Source organism: Primulina tabacum, chromosome 5 (assembly GCF_025594145.1).
Source record: "Primulina tabacum isolate GXHZ01 chromosome 5, ASM2559414v2, whole genome shotgun sequence".
Classification (NCBI taxonomy): Eukaryota; Viridiplantae; Streptophyta; class Magnoliopsida; order Lamiales; family Gesneriaceae; genus Primulina; species Primulina tabacum.
The window spans coordinates 8,954,391-8,969,166 of NC_134554.1; the positions used below are offsets into that span (position 1 = coordinate 8,954,391).

At 37.0% G+C, this 14,776-nt stretch overlaps 2 protein-coding genes across 3 annotated transcripts; both read left to right on the forward strand.

Annotated features, from left to right (window-relative positions):
* The first annotated feature begins 712 nt into the window (after positions 1 to 712).
* LOC142546235 (uncharacterized) lies at positions 713 to 2,868 on the forward strand. The gene is made up of 4 exons (XM_075653836.1): positions 713 to 926; positions 1,053 to 1,177; positions 2,000 to 2,069; positions 2,632 to 2,868. Exons 1-4 carry the CDS (start codon positions 858 to 860, stop codon positions 2,659 to 2,661), a joined length of 294 nt encoding a protein of 97 aa, XP_075509951.1. The 5' UTR covers positions 713 to 857; the 3' UTR covers positions 2,662 to 2,868.
* An 8,201-nt stretch (positions 2,869 to 11,069) lies between these two features.
* LOC142546236 (uncharacterized) lies at positions 11,070 to 14,396 on the forward strand. Of its 2 annotated transcripts, none has more exons than XM_075653837.1 (6): positions 11,070 to 11,434; positions 12,216 to 12,386; positions 12,556 to 12,789; positions 13,114 to 13,203; positions 13,722 to 13,850; positions 14,078 to 14,396. In XM_075653837.1, exons 1-6 carry the CDS (start codon positions 11,243 to 11,245, stop codon positions 14,120 to 14,122), a joined length of 861 nt encoding a protein of 286 aa, XP_075509952.1. In that variant the 5' UTR covers positions 11,070 to 11,242; the 3' UTR covers positions 14,123 to 14,396. The 2 variants fall into 2 exon arrangements, with proteins under 2 accessions (XP_075509952.1, XP_075509953.1); XM_075653838.1 differs by having other exon boundaries at positions 11,072 to 11,434; positions 13,722 to 13,841; positions 14,078 to 14,392.
* Positions 14,397 to 14,776: the final 380 nt, after the last annotated feature.

Sequence of the window (14,776 nt, forward strand, 5' to 3'; positions counted from 1 at the left end):
ATATAAAATAAATAAATCAGTCAAATGTATTATTATTATTATTATTATTTGAAGATAGACGTGCAGTGTTGCAACTAAATTAGTTAATTGACATTAATACAAATTTTCGGAAAAATAATCTAATATTTTAGTTTTGTTGTCCGAAATGACTTCTATGCTACAGGGCCCCCCAAAAACTAATTATTTATAGCAGTGTACAAAGCATGATTCCAATCACTACACGATAAAATGAGGTGAAATTGTTAAAATTGATTAATGTTTGATAAATGGTGAAGAGTTCAGTTTTTTTTAGGGATGATGATAGTTTAAGTTTAAACCCGACCTCGTATTAAACTCGTTCTGGTGAGATGGATTTAGTCCAGTCTAACGGGTCTAAAATCGGGTTCGGGATGGGTCTCGGAGCACCAGTCCCGGACCACCCACAAAACAAACAAACTGCCACTAGTAGAATTTTTGGTTTTTACTTCGCCACTGATTACTTCGGCAATTATTAATTATGAAGTAGTATATATCAATCAACTTCGGTAATAACATCGGCGAAGTAAGACATTATTGTTTATTTCAAAATTTAAAAAACACGGACTTCACTTCTAATTTTTTGTAATATTTTATTTCGATCGGGTAGTTTTGATGAAATAAAAAATTAAAAAAAATTAAAATTTATATTTAATGAAATAAAAAAATAATCATCCTTTGACTGAAGCCAACACTATTTCCCAAAACTCAATCCCGTAACCATTTTTCTTCCCCAAAGCCATCATCCTTCTTTCCTCACCAGAATCGGATCCTGCAATCACCGGTATCGGAGCAGAAACCACCGTAGAAGGTATCTGAATTCTTGACAACGGTTGATCGACATGGGATGCTCTAGGGTTCAATTGAACAAACACCATAAAACCCGATTTGCTTCCAAGTCTTCCCGCAATGTACACAAAGTTTCTTCAAAATGTGAAGTTCTTGATTTCAAATTGTTTTATCTATCTCTTCTGAGTACAAATAACCTCAATTTCTACTTTTATTTTTGTTTCTGTCCGATAAAATCGGATTTGAAGTTGGCGAAATTGGGCTTTTACAGAGGCTGCATTAATGTTTGGAAGTCCGCAATCCGGATTGACCCAGCTTGCTTTTCTGTCAGGATCCAGAAGACCATCAAGCAGATGGATGAGTTGCTTCACAGGTACCCAATTTATGAACCAGAAAACGAGTCAGTTTCTGATATTATGGATTCATTAAGGTTGAAATATAGGGCTATTTCCGCTACTTTAAATGTAAATTTGGAGTATAATGGATACCGAAATATTCTAATAGTGAAAAGATCTTATTTTAAATAGCTATTGCACATTGTGTTTGTAGATTTGTCTCGCTGTAGATTTGTCTGAGACGTGACATTCTTAACAGAAATTTTAAGGGCCCTGTTCTGGACTCTTTCAGTTAATTGTTGGGGGTGAGTAGTGAATCATTCTACAATGGGAAATGTTTCAATTTCATGTTGAACTTTTCTGATCTGATATTTTCTGCCCTTAAAAGACAATCACAATCAAATTCGCACCTGCTTTGAGTTGACTTGCGGATTTTTATTGGAGTTTATTTCGATTCGAGGACTTGTTTGAGGATGATGAGCTTTAAAAGTTCAGCTCATTGCTACTTTTGTTCAACTATCGCCTTTTGCACTGTGTTGTTTTCCTGATCATGATCACTTTACTAAAATTTAGAACTCTCTATAACATTGATGCATAGAGTTTCTGTGGAGGTCTCGTGCTTAAACTGTCTTTACGAATTGTTAAATGTAACTTATCTGTTACATTTGAAAATATCAGCTCTGAAACCCTGATATTTATATCCCAAGAACGTGACATTTGCTAACTATGCTTTGCAAACTCATGGATGTTTGGGTAGGAATTAGCGGATGAGAAGTTCTGAATATTGCTATATTGTTCCTTCCATGTTCCAATTGTGCTTCTTTCTTATTCTACGCAAATTTATACACAACTTGGTTCAGCATGCTGGGGTTGAGGTGGGAGGACTCCTCGATTTCGCTGCAGGGTTTTTTGCTTTCACCTCTCCTTTATGTAAGGAATTTGACACTTGTCTTTCTGACATGTTGTAATTTTTGAATTTGATTTGGGATGTGTGAAATACAATATATACACGGGAGTTTAACATGAGTCTTTTGCTGCATCATGTCCCAATTTTTTAGTTATGGAATTGCATGAAACTCTTTTGTATTCGGCTCCTTGTTTGATTTTTATTATGGCATGTAAATCAATAAATTATATTTAGCTAGATGGAGTTGTGCCATCCGACAATCAGTTTCCCATATTCATAGTTTATTATACTCATCTTAGCAAACATCTTTATGTTAGTTCATCAACTCCAGGATATTATACCCATAGACCTACTCTATGGATTTCCAATGTGAACTGGCTGCCTTGAAACTTAGCAAACAATTTTAGGGTAACATGCTACTGGTATGGGATCTTTAGTCGCATGGTAGTTGCTTCAAAGTTCATGATTAGAACTTGGGTCTTTCCATAGCAGGAGAGTGTTTTACCACCATACTTCATTTGACATTGAGCTCTTGCCACTTGTATTCAGTTGAATTGATTTTGTTATTTTTCTCGCATATTGCAGGTTGTGAGGTGTCTTACCCTGAACCTATGAAGCAAGAACCTTTAGTAATTGAAAACACCCCAGATCTACTGGCAGGAGAACAGGTTGATATATTGTGATTGGTGCTCCATATATTTTTAGCTTCTGGATAGTTGAATTTGTTCTTGTATATCTTTTGCTTCAATTTGGACATCAGGAACCTTGGCTTCTATTTCATGAAATGTTGTCCTCAATAAAATTATAAGTTGATTTCTTACCTATGCATCTTGTGTGCTGTTCGCTATGTCAGCAGTTAAAGAAAAAATTTACTTCACCACAACTCAATAATTGTGAAGTTGTTCTTTCTTAATTACTGCACTATTATACAAAAAAATGAAGTCTTTTAAATCGACTACTTCGTCACTAAATGTAAATTGTGAAGTAACAAAATACCAAATACTTCAACAAATAAAAATTATGGCGAAGTTATAGAATATATTTACTCCATCATATTTCCATAACAACGAAGTCGTTCGCATCAATTACTTCACCAAAATACAAAACCTTTGAAGTTATACAAAACATTCACTTCGTCAATCAATATAAACTATGAAATTATATATGAGCTATTACTTCTGCACTTTACAAAATCGATGAAGTATAAGACGTTTTACTTCGGCATTGGTTTAATTCCAAATCGGTTTTCCCTCATTGAACCGGCCAAAGACTTCGCTAATTTCTTGGATATGGCTTCGGTTATAATACGAAGTAAAATGGTACCCTATTACTTCACGTGCGTCTACTTCGGCAATTATCTACATATGACTTCATTGAATATGCGAAGTAAATCAAGGAAATTCTACTAATGTACAATTTTAGCTTTCAAACGTAACAGCTTAATTGTTGCTAAAATTTGTCCAATTTAGTTAAGTTCCACACAGTCAACCATTATCTTTAAACTACACACGAGTAAGACTGCGAAAGGTTTTTCAATGCCTTCCATCTTCCTCGCTATCTTGTGCAGTAGTCCAATCGGATTATTCTATGTTATATTTGGAGTATTTTTGTTCTTATGGTGTGGTCAAATGTTAGTATTAAATCATCAATATATATGTCAATTTATATGAAAAATGTGAGAGACTCACATGATATAATGATATTGAAATAAAGAGAAAAACACTTTATGAAATAGGTAGTATTTACAAGGAGCCTCGTAAAATATGGAAAAACTCAGTTCGAACGATTCTCGAGGAGGCTTTTTTCAATACTTGTTTAGCTAGGTTTTAGAGAATGACAAAAGGGATGATTTTCAGATTTTTGTGGTGGTCTGTTGGAGTGGGTGGGGAGAACGAAACAAAATATTTTTTACAGGAAAACAAATATCAAAGGAAGATGTAATTGCTAGGGTGGGAAAAGCAGCAACTAGCTATCTTCTACTACCACAATCTATACTAAGCTTGCCCTTCGATAACTCATAAGTCACAATCCTATTTGGCTACCATTGCCTGCTAAAGTTCTTAAAGTGAGTGTAGATGCAGCAGTGGCTGATTCAAGTGATATGTTTAGTGTGGGTCTAGAATGTTGGTCCCACGTGCGGAATTTGAGATAATAAAACCCGAAAATAAAGAATAAACTTGACACCGAGATTTACGTGGAAAACCCCTAAAAATTATTGGGGTAAAAACCACGGACAAGATGAAAAGAATTCCACTATAATATTTTGTGGTGTACAACTCACTCACTGTGTTTCCAAAGAGAACACACCCTCTCTTAATATAGGATAACAAAACACCTCACAAATATTATAGAACTAAGCACTCAGATGCTTATAAGATGAGAGAAAACTCGAAGAAGGGATAATTTCAGAATGAAGGGGGGAGCTCTATTTATAGAGCCTCTTGACCGTATGAATACGCGTTAAAAACGCGTATTCTAATTCCGTCTGAGTTATTAGTCAACTTTGCCAACTTTCCAAGCTTGCAAAAAACGTGTTAATAATTTTTGTCCCCACCCCATTTAATGTTTTTGCCGACATTTCTCCCACTTGGAGATCGGATTGAGAATCAAACACATCTCCACACATCCTTTCAATCTTGTCATTCCCCTACTGCTTACGTTTCTGCTAGGCGACTTGAGGATCTACACCACTCAAACTTATCAGTGTTCACTGGCTTGGTCAGAAAATCAGCTATGTTTTCTTTCGTATAGATCTTCTGCATATCCACGCTTCCTTCCTCTACTACTTCCCTCACAAAGTGAAATTGAACTCCAATGTGTTTCGTCCTGGAATGAAAGGCTGGATTCCTTGCGATGTGCAAGGCACTCTGACTGTCACAAAATAAAGGAACATTTTCTTGTTTGTGCCCGATCTCCTCCAATAACCTTTTGATCCATATTGCCTCCTTGCAACCTTGAGTAGCTGCCATGTATTCTGCCTCTGTTGTAGATAACGCCACAACTGTCTGCAGTTTTGAAACCCAGCTTACTGCTCCCCTGCAAGTGTAAACACATAACCAGTAGTAGATTTCCTTTTATCAGGATCACCTGCATAATCTGAATCGACAAAGCCCCTGAGTGTAAAATCCGATCCTCCATAACATAATGCAGCATTCGAGGTACCTTTAATGTATCTAAGGATCCTCTTAACAGTGCTCCAATGCTTTCGTCCAGGATTCGCCATATACCGACTAACTGCTCCCACTGCTTGAGCAATCTCCGGTCTTGTATAGATCATGGCGAACATCAAACTTCCCACTGCTGATGCATATGGTACTCGAGACATCTCCATCTTCTCTGCTTCACTGCTAGGACACATCTCAGAGGATGACTTGAAGTTAACAAGAAGTGGGGTCGATATTGGCTTGCTATCTTGCATGTTGAAGCGTTGCAAGACTTTCTTCAAATAATTTTTCTGGGAAAGCCAAATCTTTCTGTTACTTCTGTCTCGGTGAACTTGCATCCCTAGAATCTTGTTTGCTGGTCCCAAGTCCTTCATATCAAATTCCCTAGCCAACTGTGCCTTAAATCCTTGGACATGATCTTTGTTGGGGCATGTTACCAACATGTCGTCCACATACAACAGCAAAATAGTATAATCATCACCAGACCTCTTGAAATATGTACAAAGGTCTGCACTCAGTCTGTTGTATCCAAGGCTCATGATATAGGAATCAAATCTCTTGTACCAACACCTCGGCGCCTGTTTGAGACCGTACAGAGATTTCTTCAACCTGCAAACCAAGTTCTCTTTGCCTTTTTCCGCAAAACCTTCTGGCTGGAGCATATAGATTTCTTCTTCAAGATCTCCATGAAGAAACGCCGTTTTCACATCTAGCTGTTCTAGATGTAGGTCAAACACCGCACACAATGCCAACACCACTCTGACTGTTGTAAGTCGAACCACAGGAGAAAATATCTCATTGAAGTCAATGCCTTCTTTCTGAGCATACCCTTTTACCACCAATCTAGCACGATACCGCTCCACTTGGATATTGCCATCTCGCTTGATCTTATAGACCCATCTGTTACCGATGGCTTTCCTCCCTCGTGGTAGTGTAACAAGATCCCAAATTTTATTCCTGTCTAATGCCTCCAATTCTTCTTGCATTGCTATAATCCACAAAGATACATCCGAGCTTTGAGTAGCCTCGTGGAAACTCGATGGCTCACCATCCTCTGATAATAGACAATATGCAATGTTACTTTCAGTGACATAATCTGCAAGCCAAACTGGTGGTCTTCTGTCTCGAGTTGACTGCCTCACATTGGAAACTTCAGACTCAACATGTTCTTGTTCTTCGTGCTCTGGTACTGCTTCACAAGAAACTTGACATTCGTCTGTCTTATTCTCCACCTGAAATATAGTAGTTTCTGAATTCAGTGTGCCTTTGTCTCCCTTTACTTTATCTTCCTCGAAGATAACATCCCTGCTGATGACAAGCTTGTGAACAGTAGGATCCCATAAGCGAAACCCCTTTACTCCATCAGCATAACCCAAGAAGATACATTTTCTGGATTTCGAATCCAACTTTGATCTTTATTGCTCATTGTACAGAACGTACACATGACTTCCAAATGTATGCAAATGAGAATAATCTGTCGGCTTCCCGGTCCACATCTCCATCGGAGTCTTCAGATCAATCGCCACTGAAGGAGAACGATTGATAATATAACAAGCGGTTTTGACTGTTTCCGCCCAAAATGACTTTTCTAGACCCGCAGTCCTCAACATAGCTCTTGTTCTGTCCAACAAGGTCTTGTTCATCCGCTCTGCCACTCCATTCTGTTGAGGTGTGTAAGCCGTCGTGAACTGTCTTTTGATGCCCTCATACTGACAAAATGCATCAAACTCGTCACTGATATATTCTCCTCCATTTTCAGTCCTCAGACACTTGATTTTCTTTTCAGAATCACGTTCAACCCGCGCTTTGAAATCTTTGAAGACTTGGAAAACATCTGATTTCTTCTTGATTGGATACACCCAACATCTCCTAGAGAAATCATCAATGAACGAGACAAAGTATCTCGCTCCTCCTAGGGATACAACCGGTGCTTGCCAAACATCCGAATGAATCAACTCGAATATGCTTTTGCTCCTGGCAGTAGAAGTGCCAAACTTTAATCTGTGTTGTTTACTGGTAACACAGTGCTCACAAAAGGGTAGTGACACTTTTGTAAGTCCCGACAACAGCTTCCGTTCTGAGAGAATTTTCAACCCCCATTCTGACATATGCCCGAGCTTTCTATGCCATAACATTGTTAATTCTTCTCCTGAACTAATTGATGCAACAGCTAGTTCTGCCTCTTTGTGTGTTTCTCCCAAAAGTACATACATATTTGCAGCAACTTTTTCCTCCTTCATAACCACAAGCGCGCCTTTCACAATTTTCATGATCTCGTTCTCGATACGAGTTTTGCACCCGATGTCATCCAATTGCCCCAAAGACAAAATATTCTTCGTCAGTCCTTTCACATGTCGTACCTCCTGGATGGTGCGAATGGTGCCATCAAACATTTTAATTTTGATAGTACCGACCCCAGCGATTTCCAAGGCATAATCATTTCTCATGAATACAGATCCTCCTGAGACTGGTTCATAATGATCAAACCATTCTCTCCGAGACGTCATATGCCACGTCGCTCCTGAATCCATAATACATGTGTCACAAAATTTGTGTCTACCTTCTGCAACTGTTGCTGCTTCGCTGAATAATATTTCACCATTGCCTGAAGTACTGGCGACATTTCCTTGAGAACTTTTATCGATACTCGTACACTCTCTCTTGAAGTGCCCTTTACCGCCACATTTAAAACAGTAAATATTTTTCTTCTTACTTCTCGACTTTGATCTACCTTGTCTTTGACTCCCACTGGAGTCACGGTCCATAATTCTACCTCTTATCATCGGCAAAGCCTCTGCCTGCTTCGAAGTTACCAATCTATCTTCCTTATTCTTGCGCCGGCTTTCTTCGTCGAGAACCGCAGTTAAGACATCGTCAAATCTTAGAAAGTCCATAAGAATATTGTTGGTAATGTTGATGATAAGTTGATCATATGAATCTGGTAGACTTTGAAGTAGAAGCTCCGCACGTTCATTTTTCCCTATTTTATGCCCCATGGAAGTGAGTTGAGCAAATAGAGTATTGAGTGTGTTGATATGGTCGGTCATCGATGAAGATTCCGCCATCCGAAGAGTATAAAGCCTTCTCTTTAGGAAAATCATGTTGTGTAGCGACTTGACCTCGTACATCTTTGTCAGAGTATCCCAGATAACTTTGGCTGTTTTTATCTCAGAGATACTTGACAAAACTTCGTCAGCTATAGCTAAGTGTAAATTAGCAACAACATTATCATTCATCTCATTCCACTTTCCATCATCCGCAATCTCCACCGGTCTATCTCCAATAGCCGCCAATCAATTTTTCTTTCTTAAAACTGCTTGTATCTTTATTTTTCACAGTATAAAATTGCTTCCGTTGAACTTTGTTATCTCATACCTTCCCGCCATTATGTCTACAACAATTTAGTAGACTGGACAAAATAATCCCGCCTTAAATAAAAAATCTCAAAAAAATCTTTTTTGATGTGGAAGATCAGTCTAGGGTGCAACCACAGAGCATACTCAGAATTTTAAGAAATTTTAAACCAAGGCTCTGATACCACTTGTTGGTCCCACGTGCGGAATTTGAGATAATAAAACCCGAAAATAAAGAATAAACTGGACACCGAGATTTACGTGAAAAACCCCTAAAAATTATTAGGGTAAAAACCACGAGCAAGATGAAAAGAACTCAACTATAATATTTTGTGGTGTACAACTCACTCACTGTGTTTCCAAAGAGAATACACCCTCTCTTAATACAGGATAACAAAACACCTCACAAATATTATAGAACTAAGCACTCAGATGCTTATAAGATGAGAGAAAATTCGAAGAAGGGATAATTTCAGAATGAAGGGAGAGCTCTATTTATAGAGCCTCTTGACCGTGTGAATACGCGTTAAAAACACGTATTCTAATTCCGTCTGAATTATTAGTCAACTTTGCCAACTTTCCAAGCCTGCAAAAAACGTGTTAATAATTTTTGTCCCCACCCCATTTAAAGTTTTTGCTGACATAGAAGGCAGAGATCATCACATACATGCTTTATTCGTCGATGGCAGGCGTTTCTCTGGCAACGAAGGAAGGTGTTTTGCAAGCAGTCCAATTTGGATGGACAAAGTGGATTGTGAAAACATATGCACTTTTGTGGTCAAGTTCCAGCGTCTTTTTCTATGGTCGATCTTATTGTCGAAGTCGTGTGAAGCTGCTGTTCACAAGCACATTTTGCATCAATCAAACACTGTCCACGAACTGCAAATAAGCGCGCGGCTCACGAAATTGCTCGAAAAACCTTCTTCAATCGTAGAAAATTTTAAGGATTTTAATGCAACTCCTATGTTTATGAAGTTTGTAATCACGCGTGACATGGTGACTTATTATATTGAAGTTCCTTTTTATGATTAATAAATAAAGATTAACCTTCTTAAAAATATATGATTGAACTTTCCAAAAAACTAACAATAATAACTTTTAGACAATGATACGTGTAATATATGCTGTAATTCGAATTCGCTACTGGAATTTGAGCTTTGTTTATATGGTGAATGAAAATTATGGCATGACCCAATCATTCTATATTTGATTGTTTTGGGCTTGAGACTTTTCAAACAATGTGCTGGATAATGCAAATCAAAGTTCCAATTTGCACTAAAATGTCTTGATTTGTGTGCGAACACAAACCTAGGTGCATCCAACGGTGGATCAATTCAGGACAAAATTTCGGAGAGAAATTTTGCAAGGATTAGATAATTGTTCCAAATTTTGTAGCAACAATTGTCGGACCAGATGTCGTCACAAATTCACACCAGAATTTCGAATTGTCCAGAAAGATAACTCTTCATATGAGTTCGGGTGATTTTAGAAGGTCTCTTCATATAAGCTATGTTAATATCCAAAATAATGGTCCCTCTTTGCACGAATGTCCTTTCATGTGATTAAACTATAACCCTTGGTGTCAATACTTTGCATATAAAAAAGTCCTTATTTCCATAATCACACACACCAACAAAAATATTTCATCACAATCAATTGCAAATAGAAGCATATATTGGTGCATTTGTCGTGATTTATACTATATAGATAGTTCAAAAGTATTCCAAAGTTCTTTGTTCTTGTGATTTAAAATGATATTAATACAAGAAGAAAATCGTTATGTCTTGAGAGACAATTGTCATATGCTATAAACAATGTGTGTGAAACAAATTCATCTTGAAGACATCTAGTTTAACTCTAGACTCGATTCAACCGAAATTTGCCATTTCAGATTATGTCATAGATTCTATAGCAACAGAAATTGAGACGATATTATGTTAACCAGAGACGCCACACGCAGCGTTGGCCAAATAATTTCATGAGTTTGTGATAAATAATTTTTCGCTCTCATTCTTTTATGTCAAATCATTTTGGAGTTCCGAATGTTTTTATTCTGTTGTATATATAAAAAATCCATAGATTTATACATTTTAGATGTATTTATTTTTTATTATTATTACATATTTAGTATTATTCTTTTTATCAATATTATTAGATTTTTTTATTTAAAAAAATATTTATCAAAACATACAAAATAAAATTTGTCATAAATCTAAGAGGCTGGTTTTTCAAACCCGTGCACTGGAATAATTGGTCGGGAAATTTTGAAAAATAAATTTCTATCTATATACGTTTTTTTAGTTTTGTGTTCTTTACGTCTTTTGGTTTGCCACCAGAACTTAGTTGAACTATCAACATACATGACAGCCTTATTGGTCGACGCCTCCTCGGGAAATTTTGAAAAATGAACTTCTATGTATATACGTTTTTTTTTTAAAAAATGACATCCGTTTTTTAAAATATTATGATGCAATAGATTGTATCACATATTTCAAGCATATGAGGTTTTTTTATTCAGATAAAAAGTTATTTGCTTGGACGAATTGATCTTAAAAATAACTTTTTTTTTCCTTCGTCTCTTTGAATCTGTGATTTGGCGCACCTGTTCGCCTCGTGAAATTGTGGGCAGTCGGTTCTGTGGAGCTGTAACCCGTTTCATTCAAGGTTCAGGGGGATGAAATGCTTCAAATAGCTATGGAGGATGGCACTTTGTACAGGCATCTGCACAAGCTGGTGGGCTTGAAGTCGGAGGAAGAGATTGAAAACTTGCTTGAAATGCTATGGCAGACCCGCAAAACTGGTCTTTCCGCTCCACAAAAGTCTTCCCTTCAGTCCCTTCTCAGGCTCCCCCTTCTCACCGACCTTGACCCGGTAAGTGATTATTGTTCCCTTCCCAGTAAATCTTGTTTGATCCAACAACATAATTCAGGTATGATATCATGTGTTTTAGTCAAAAGAAATATATTTTGATCTCTACGTTTTAAGAACCTAGATAAAAAAAGTGGTCACTCTAAAGGGCTTTCCCTTAATATATTGCATATTAGCCACATATGTATTTGATGTGTTATACCTTGTGTTCCATCCAAGAATACGTCTTCTGGCTTGGAGTTTGAGATTTTGTTAAAACTCTGTGTTGTGAACAAAGTGTAGTGTGATAGTGAGTTACTGTTTTCGGTTTGCTTCTCTTTTTTATGCATGTTCTTTACTCACCTCTCGAATGAACCACTTGAATGGAGGTATTCGAAGATATGAATTTCAAATCTACCGCTACCGTAAATGCAGTTGATTATGACAGCTTTGAAATCCTTCCAAGATGGTATCAATTCAAATCCACTATTCAGATCCCTCCCCACAAACAGTCTAATCCTCTCATCCATGCACAACTTAAAATAAAACATATTTCGCTTGGTACAGTTTTAGTGGCACCATACAGGGCAGAAATTCAATTGTTGATAATTAGCTGGCATGTTTTGATAAGTTGGCTTGCATGCATTGTCTTGGATAGTTTGTATTGTCCGTTCAATCCGCTTGGTATTGAATATTTGATTCACAACTTTCATGAGTAGATTCTACTCCATTAATGGTTAGCTGAGAGTGTTCAATTGGTAGGATTCTGATCAAATTTCGACATATACTTAAGTGTTGATCATAGGTGCTGGCATGCCTTCGTTCTCTTCTTATGAAGTGTTTGCACAAGAGTTTTGGCGGTGATTACATTTTGAAGCTGCTTCCACCCGATCTGACATTGGAAATGCAAAGGATGCTGCTTGTAACATTGCAGAAACATCAGAACCAGTGGAAGGAAGAGCTATCCCAAGAAGACGTAATCTTTTTTCTTGATTTCAAACAATATGGGATATGATATCCTTCTTGTGATGATGAATTGTAGAATCTCTTTGACGCATGTGATTCTTGCAAACATATTATGAGCAATAATATGCTGGGCATATTTTTGTTATCATCTTTAATTGTAACAATTTTATGTCTGGCAGCGTTTATTCGGAAAAACAAGCTTCTCGTATCAGCTTAATGCTGGACTTCTGACGCCGTTGTCATCGTTTTCCTTACCAGAGGTTTCTGGGTCATTATTGCCACAACAATTTCCTGTTACTCAATTGAACAATCATAATCTTGGAGGCCATACTTCGATTGCTGCTGAAAGAAACATGTTGAGTTTTCCATCAACGTTAACTCTTAAAAATGATGCTTTCCCCACTGACACTCTGGTATGCTATTTTATAAAGAAATTTTCTTCCTTTCCCTTTTGAAATAATTTTCTGATGGAAAATTATCTTCCCCACTCCTTAACCACTTTTTTGTCTACTCATTGAGATGTTTTGACATTTATTCATGCTGCCTCCGTAATCGGGTCACTTGTCCATTAGTGTAGAATATTGAAGTAACATACTTATTTCTTCCTTCTGTTGTTTTCTCATAATTCACTCAAGTTCCACTCCAGAATGTGACGCAGTGGTCAAGTTCATAAAAGTTCATTTTCTACTAAAGGAAGCTGTGCTGCTAATCTATGTTGATGTATAAACTTGCTGTAGGGAACTCTTCCCCAACTAAAGTTCATGACATGGACCATAGATAACAAGAATGCAGTGCCAGAGAGCCGAGTGGCTCTTATTACGCTTAAGGTATGCGAATTAAAAGAACTTCTATGATTGGTGCTCCACTTAATCGACCAAAACATCACACAATATAAGAAAGAGTAAGTGGATAATGAGTAGCCTAATGGATACATAGTCATTCTCGCTGTCCTTGCTGGGACAGCCAGCCATTAAAAGGTTCGTAGATTACAGGATGATTTGAAATCACAGACTTCTATCTTTTAGATTTCGCTAAGGTTGCATAGTGAAGTTTCATATAAAACTTTTTTGGTTATCTTTGTTATAAAGTTCTTCATATATACTCTGCAAAGCCTTCTCTCTTTTACACTCTGCTAAGGATGCATTCATCTTTTATATATATTTATTAAAGATTTCATTAGGTTGACTCATTACGGGCACTTTTGTAGAATGCTTCTCAATATATTTCCATATTTTTTTTAATTAAGCATGCACCAGGAAGTGTCTGTGTTTACAGTTCTCATCTTTTGTTTTAAAACTTAAATATCATGCCCTTTTCGTGATTCCAATTCCTTCATATGTGATAGCTGCAAGATTATAACAAGGCTCCTCCAACGGAGACAGAAATCAAGTTTCAACTCACAAAAGACACACTCGAGGCAGTGCTGAGATCAATGACTTACATCAACGAACAGTTATCACGATTTGTAAGTGAAGTATTCTCTGTTTTGTGTCTTTTATGCTTATCACATCAGTCAGCACAGTGATAGGACTCTTTAAGGGACACAGTTGTGCCTTCATGATATTTCTGCTTCTTCTATAAAGCTGCTGGGTATTCCTTGTGTCACTGAACCCAATATGGTGTTTTTTGTTTTGGTGTCTGCATCATGAAAATTGTTAGTTTTGCAGTTCTGTAATGTATATCTTGCAATTTTTGGTTCAGGCAGGACCGTCTTCAGCCTCATTGCAGAAGAAACAAAGGCGATAGCCTCAGTTTTCCAGTAATGTATATATCTTGCATTTTTGTTTGTACTCCTGTGCAGTGTCTAGATGAATATCACTCACCATTTTCATCAGCCTTGCTGGGTAGTCTGTAGAGCTGTCTTCTTGTTGCTTGACGAGTCTCAGCTTAGCTTGAGAACCCTTTTTTCGGGTCACTGGTAAGTACCCGAAATAGAGCTGCTGTATGTATATTCATATGTAATTATAGTGCATGATTTAGTCTGAACACAAATGGTGCTGGCAGTTTAAGGGCTATAATAAGTTCAAGAATTTTCCATTTGATATATAAAGTACATCAATAAAATAAACATATGTTGGTAATATCAAAATCGCACAAAACACAAAATTACTACAAAAAATTTGTGACAAATCCTGTCGAATGTTCAATGCCAAGCCCTGCACAAGCACGAGGTTCGATCACACGCCTCGAAAGATGATATATGAATTGGAGGACAAATGCAAGCATTATCCCCCATCTTTTCTAAGATCAAGATGACCAAGTTTTGAGGATGATGTTTTACATAACTTGTTAGTTGTCCAACATCGTTGAATGAAGTTGTATATATTCATATTTACAATAAAAAATAATATTTTTTTATGAGTGATCTAATTATAATATTTGTATCACACAATTTTTTTT

Coding starts and splice junctions, on each gene's coding strand:
- LOC142546235 (XM_075653836.1), top strand. CDS start 858: ATGGGATGCTCTAGGGTTCAATTGAACAAACACCATAAAACCCGATTT. Junction 927..1,052: donor CTTCCAAGTCTTCCCGCAAT/GTACACAAAGTT, acceptor TCGGATTTGAAG/TTGGCGAAATTGGGCTTTTA. Junction 1,178..1,999: donor ATGGATGAGTTGCTTCACAG/GTACCCAATTTA, acceptor AACTTGGTTCAG/CATGCTGGGGTTGAGGTGGG.
- LOC142546236 (XM_075653837.1), top strand. CDS start 11,243: ATGCTTCAAATAGCTATGGAGGATGGCACTTTGTACAGGCATCTGCAC. Junction 13,204..13,721: donor TGGCTCTTATTACGCTTAAG/GTATGCGAATTA, acceptor CATATGTGATAG/CTGCAAGATTATAACAAGGC. Junction 13,851..14,077: donor TATCACGATTTGTAAGTGAA/GTATTCTCTGTT, acceptor TTTTTGGTTCAG/GCAGGACCGTCTTCAGCCTC.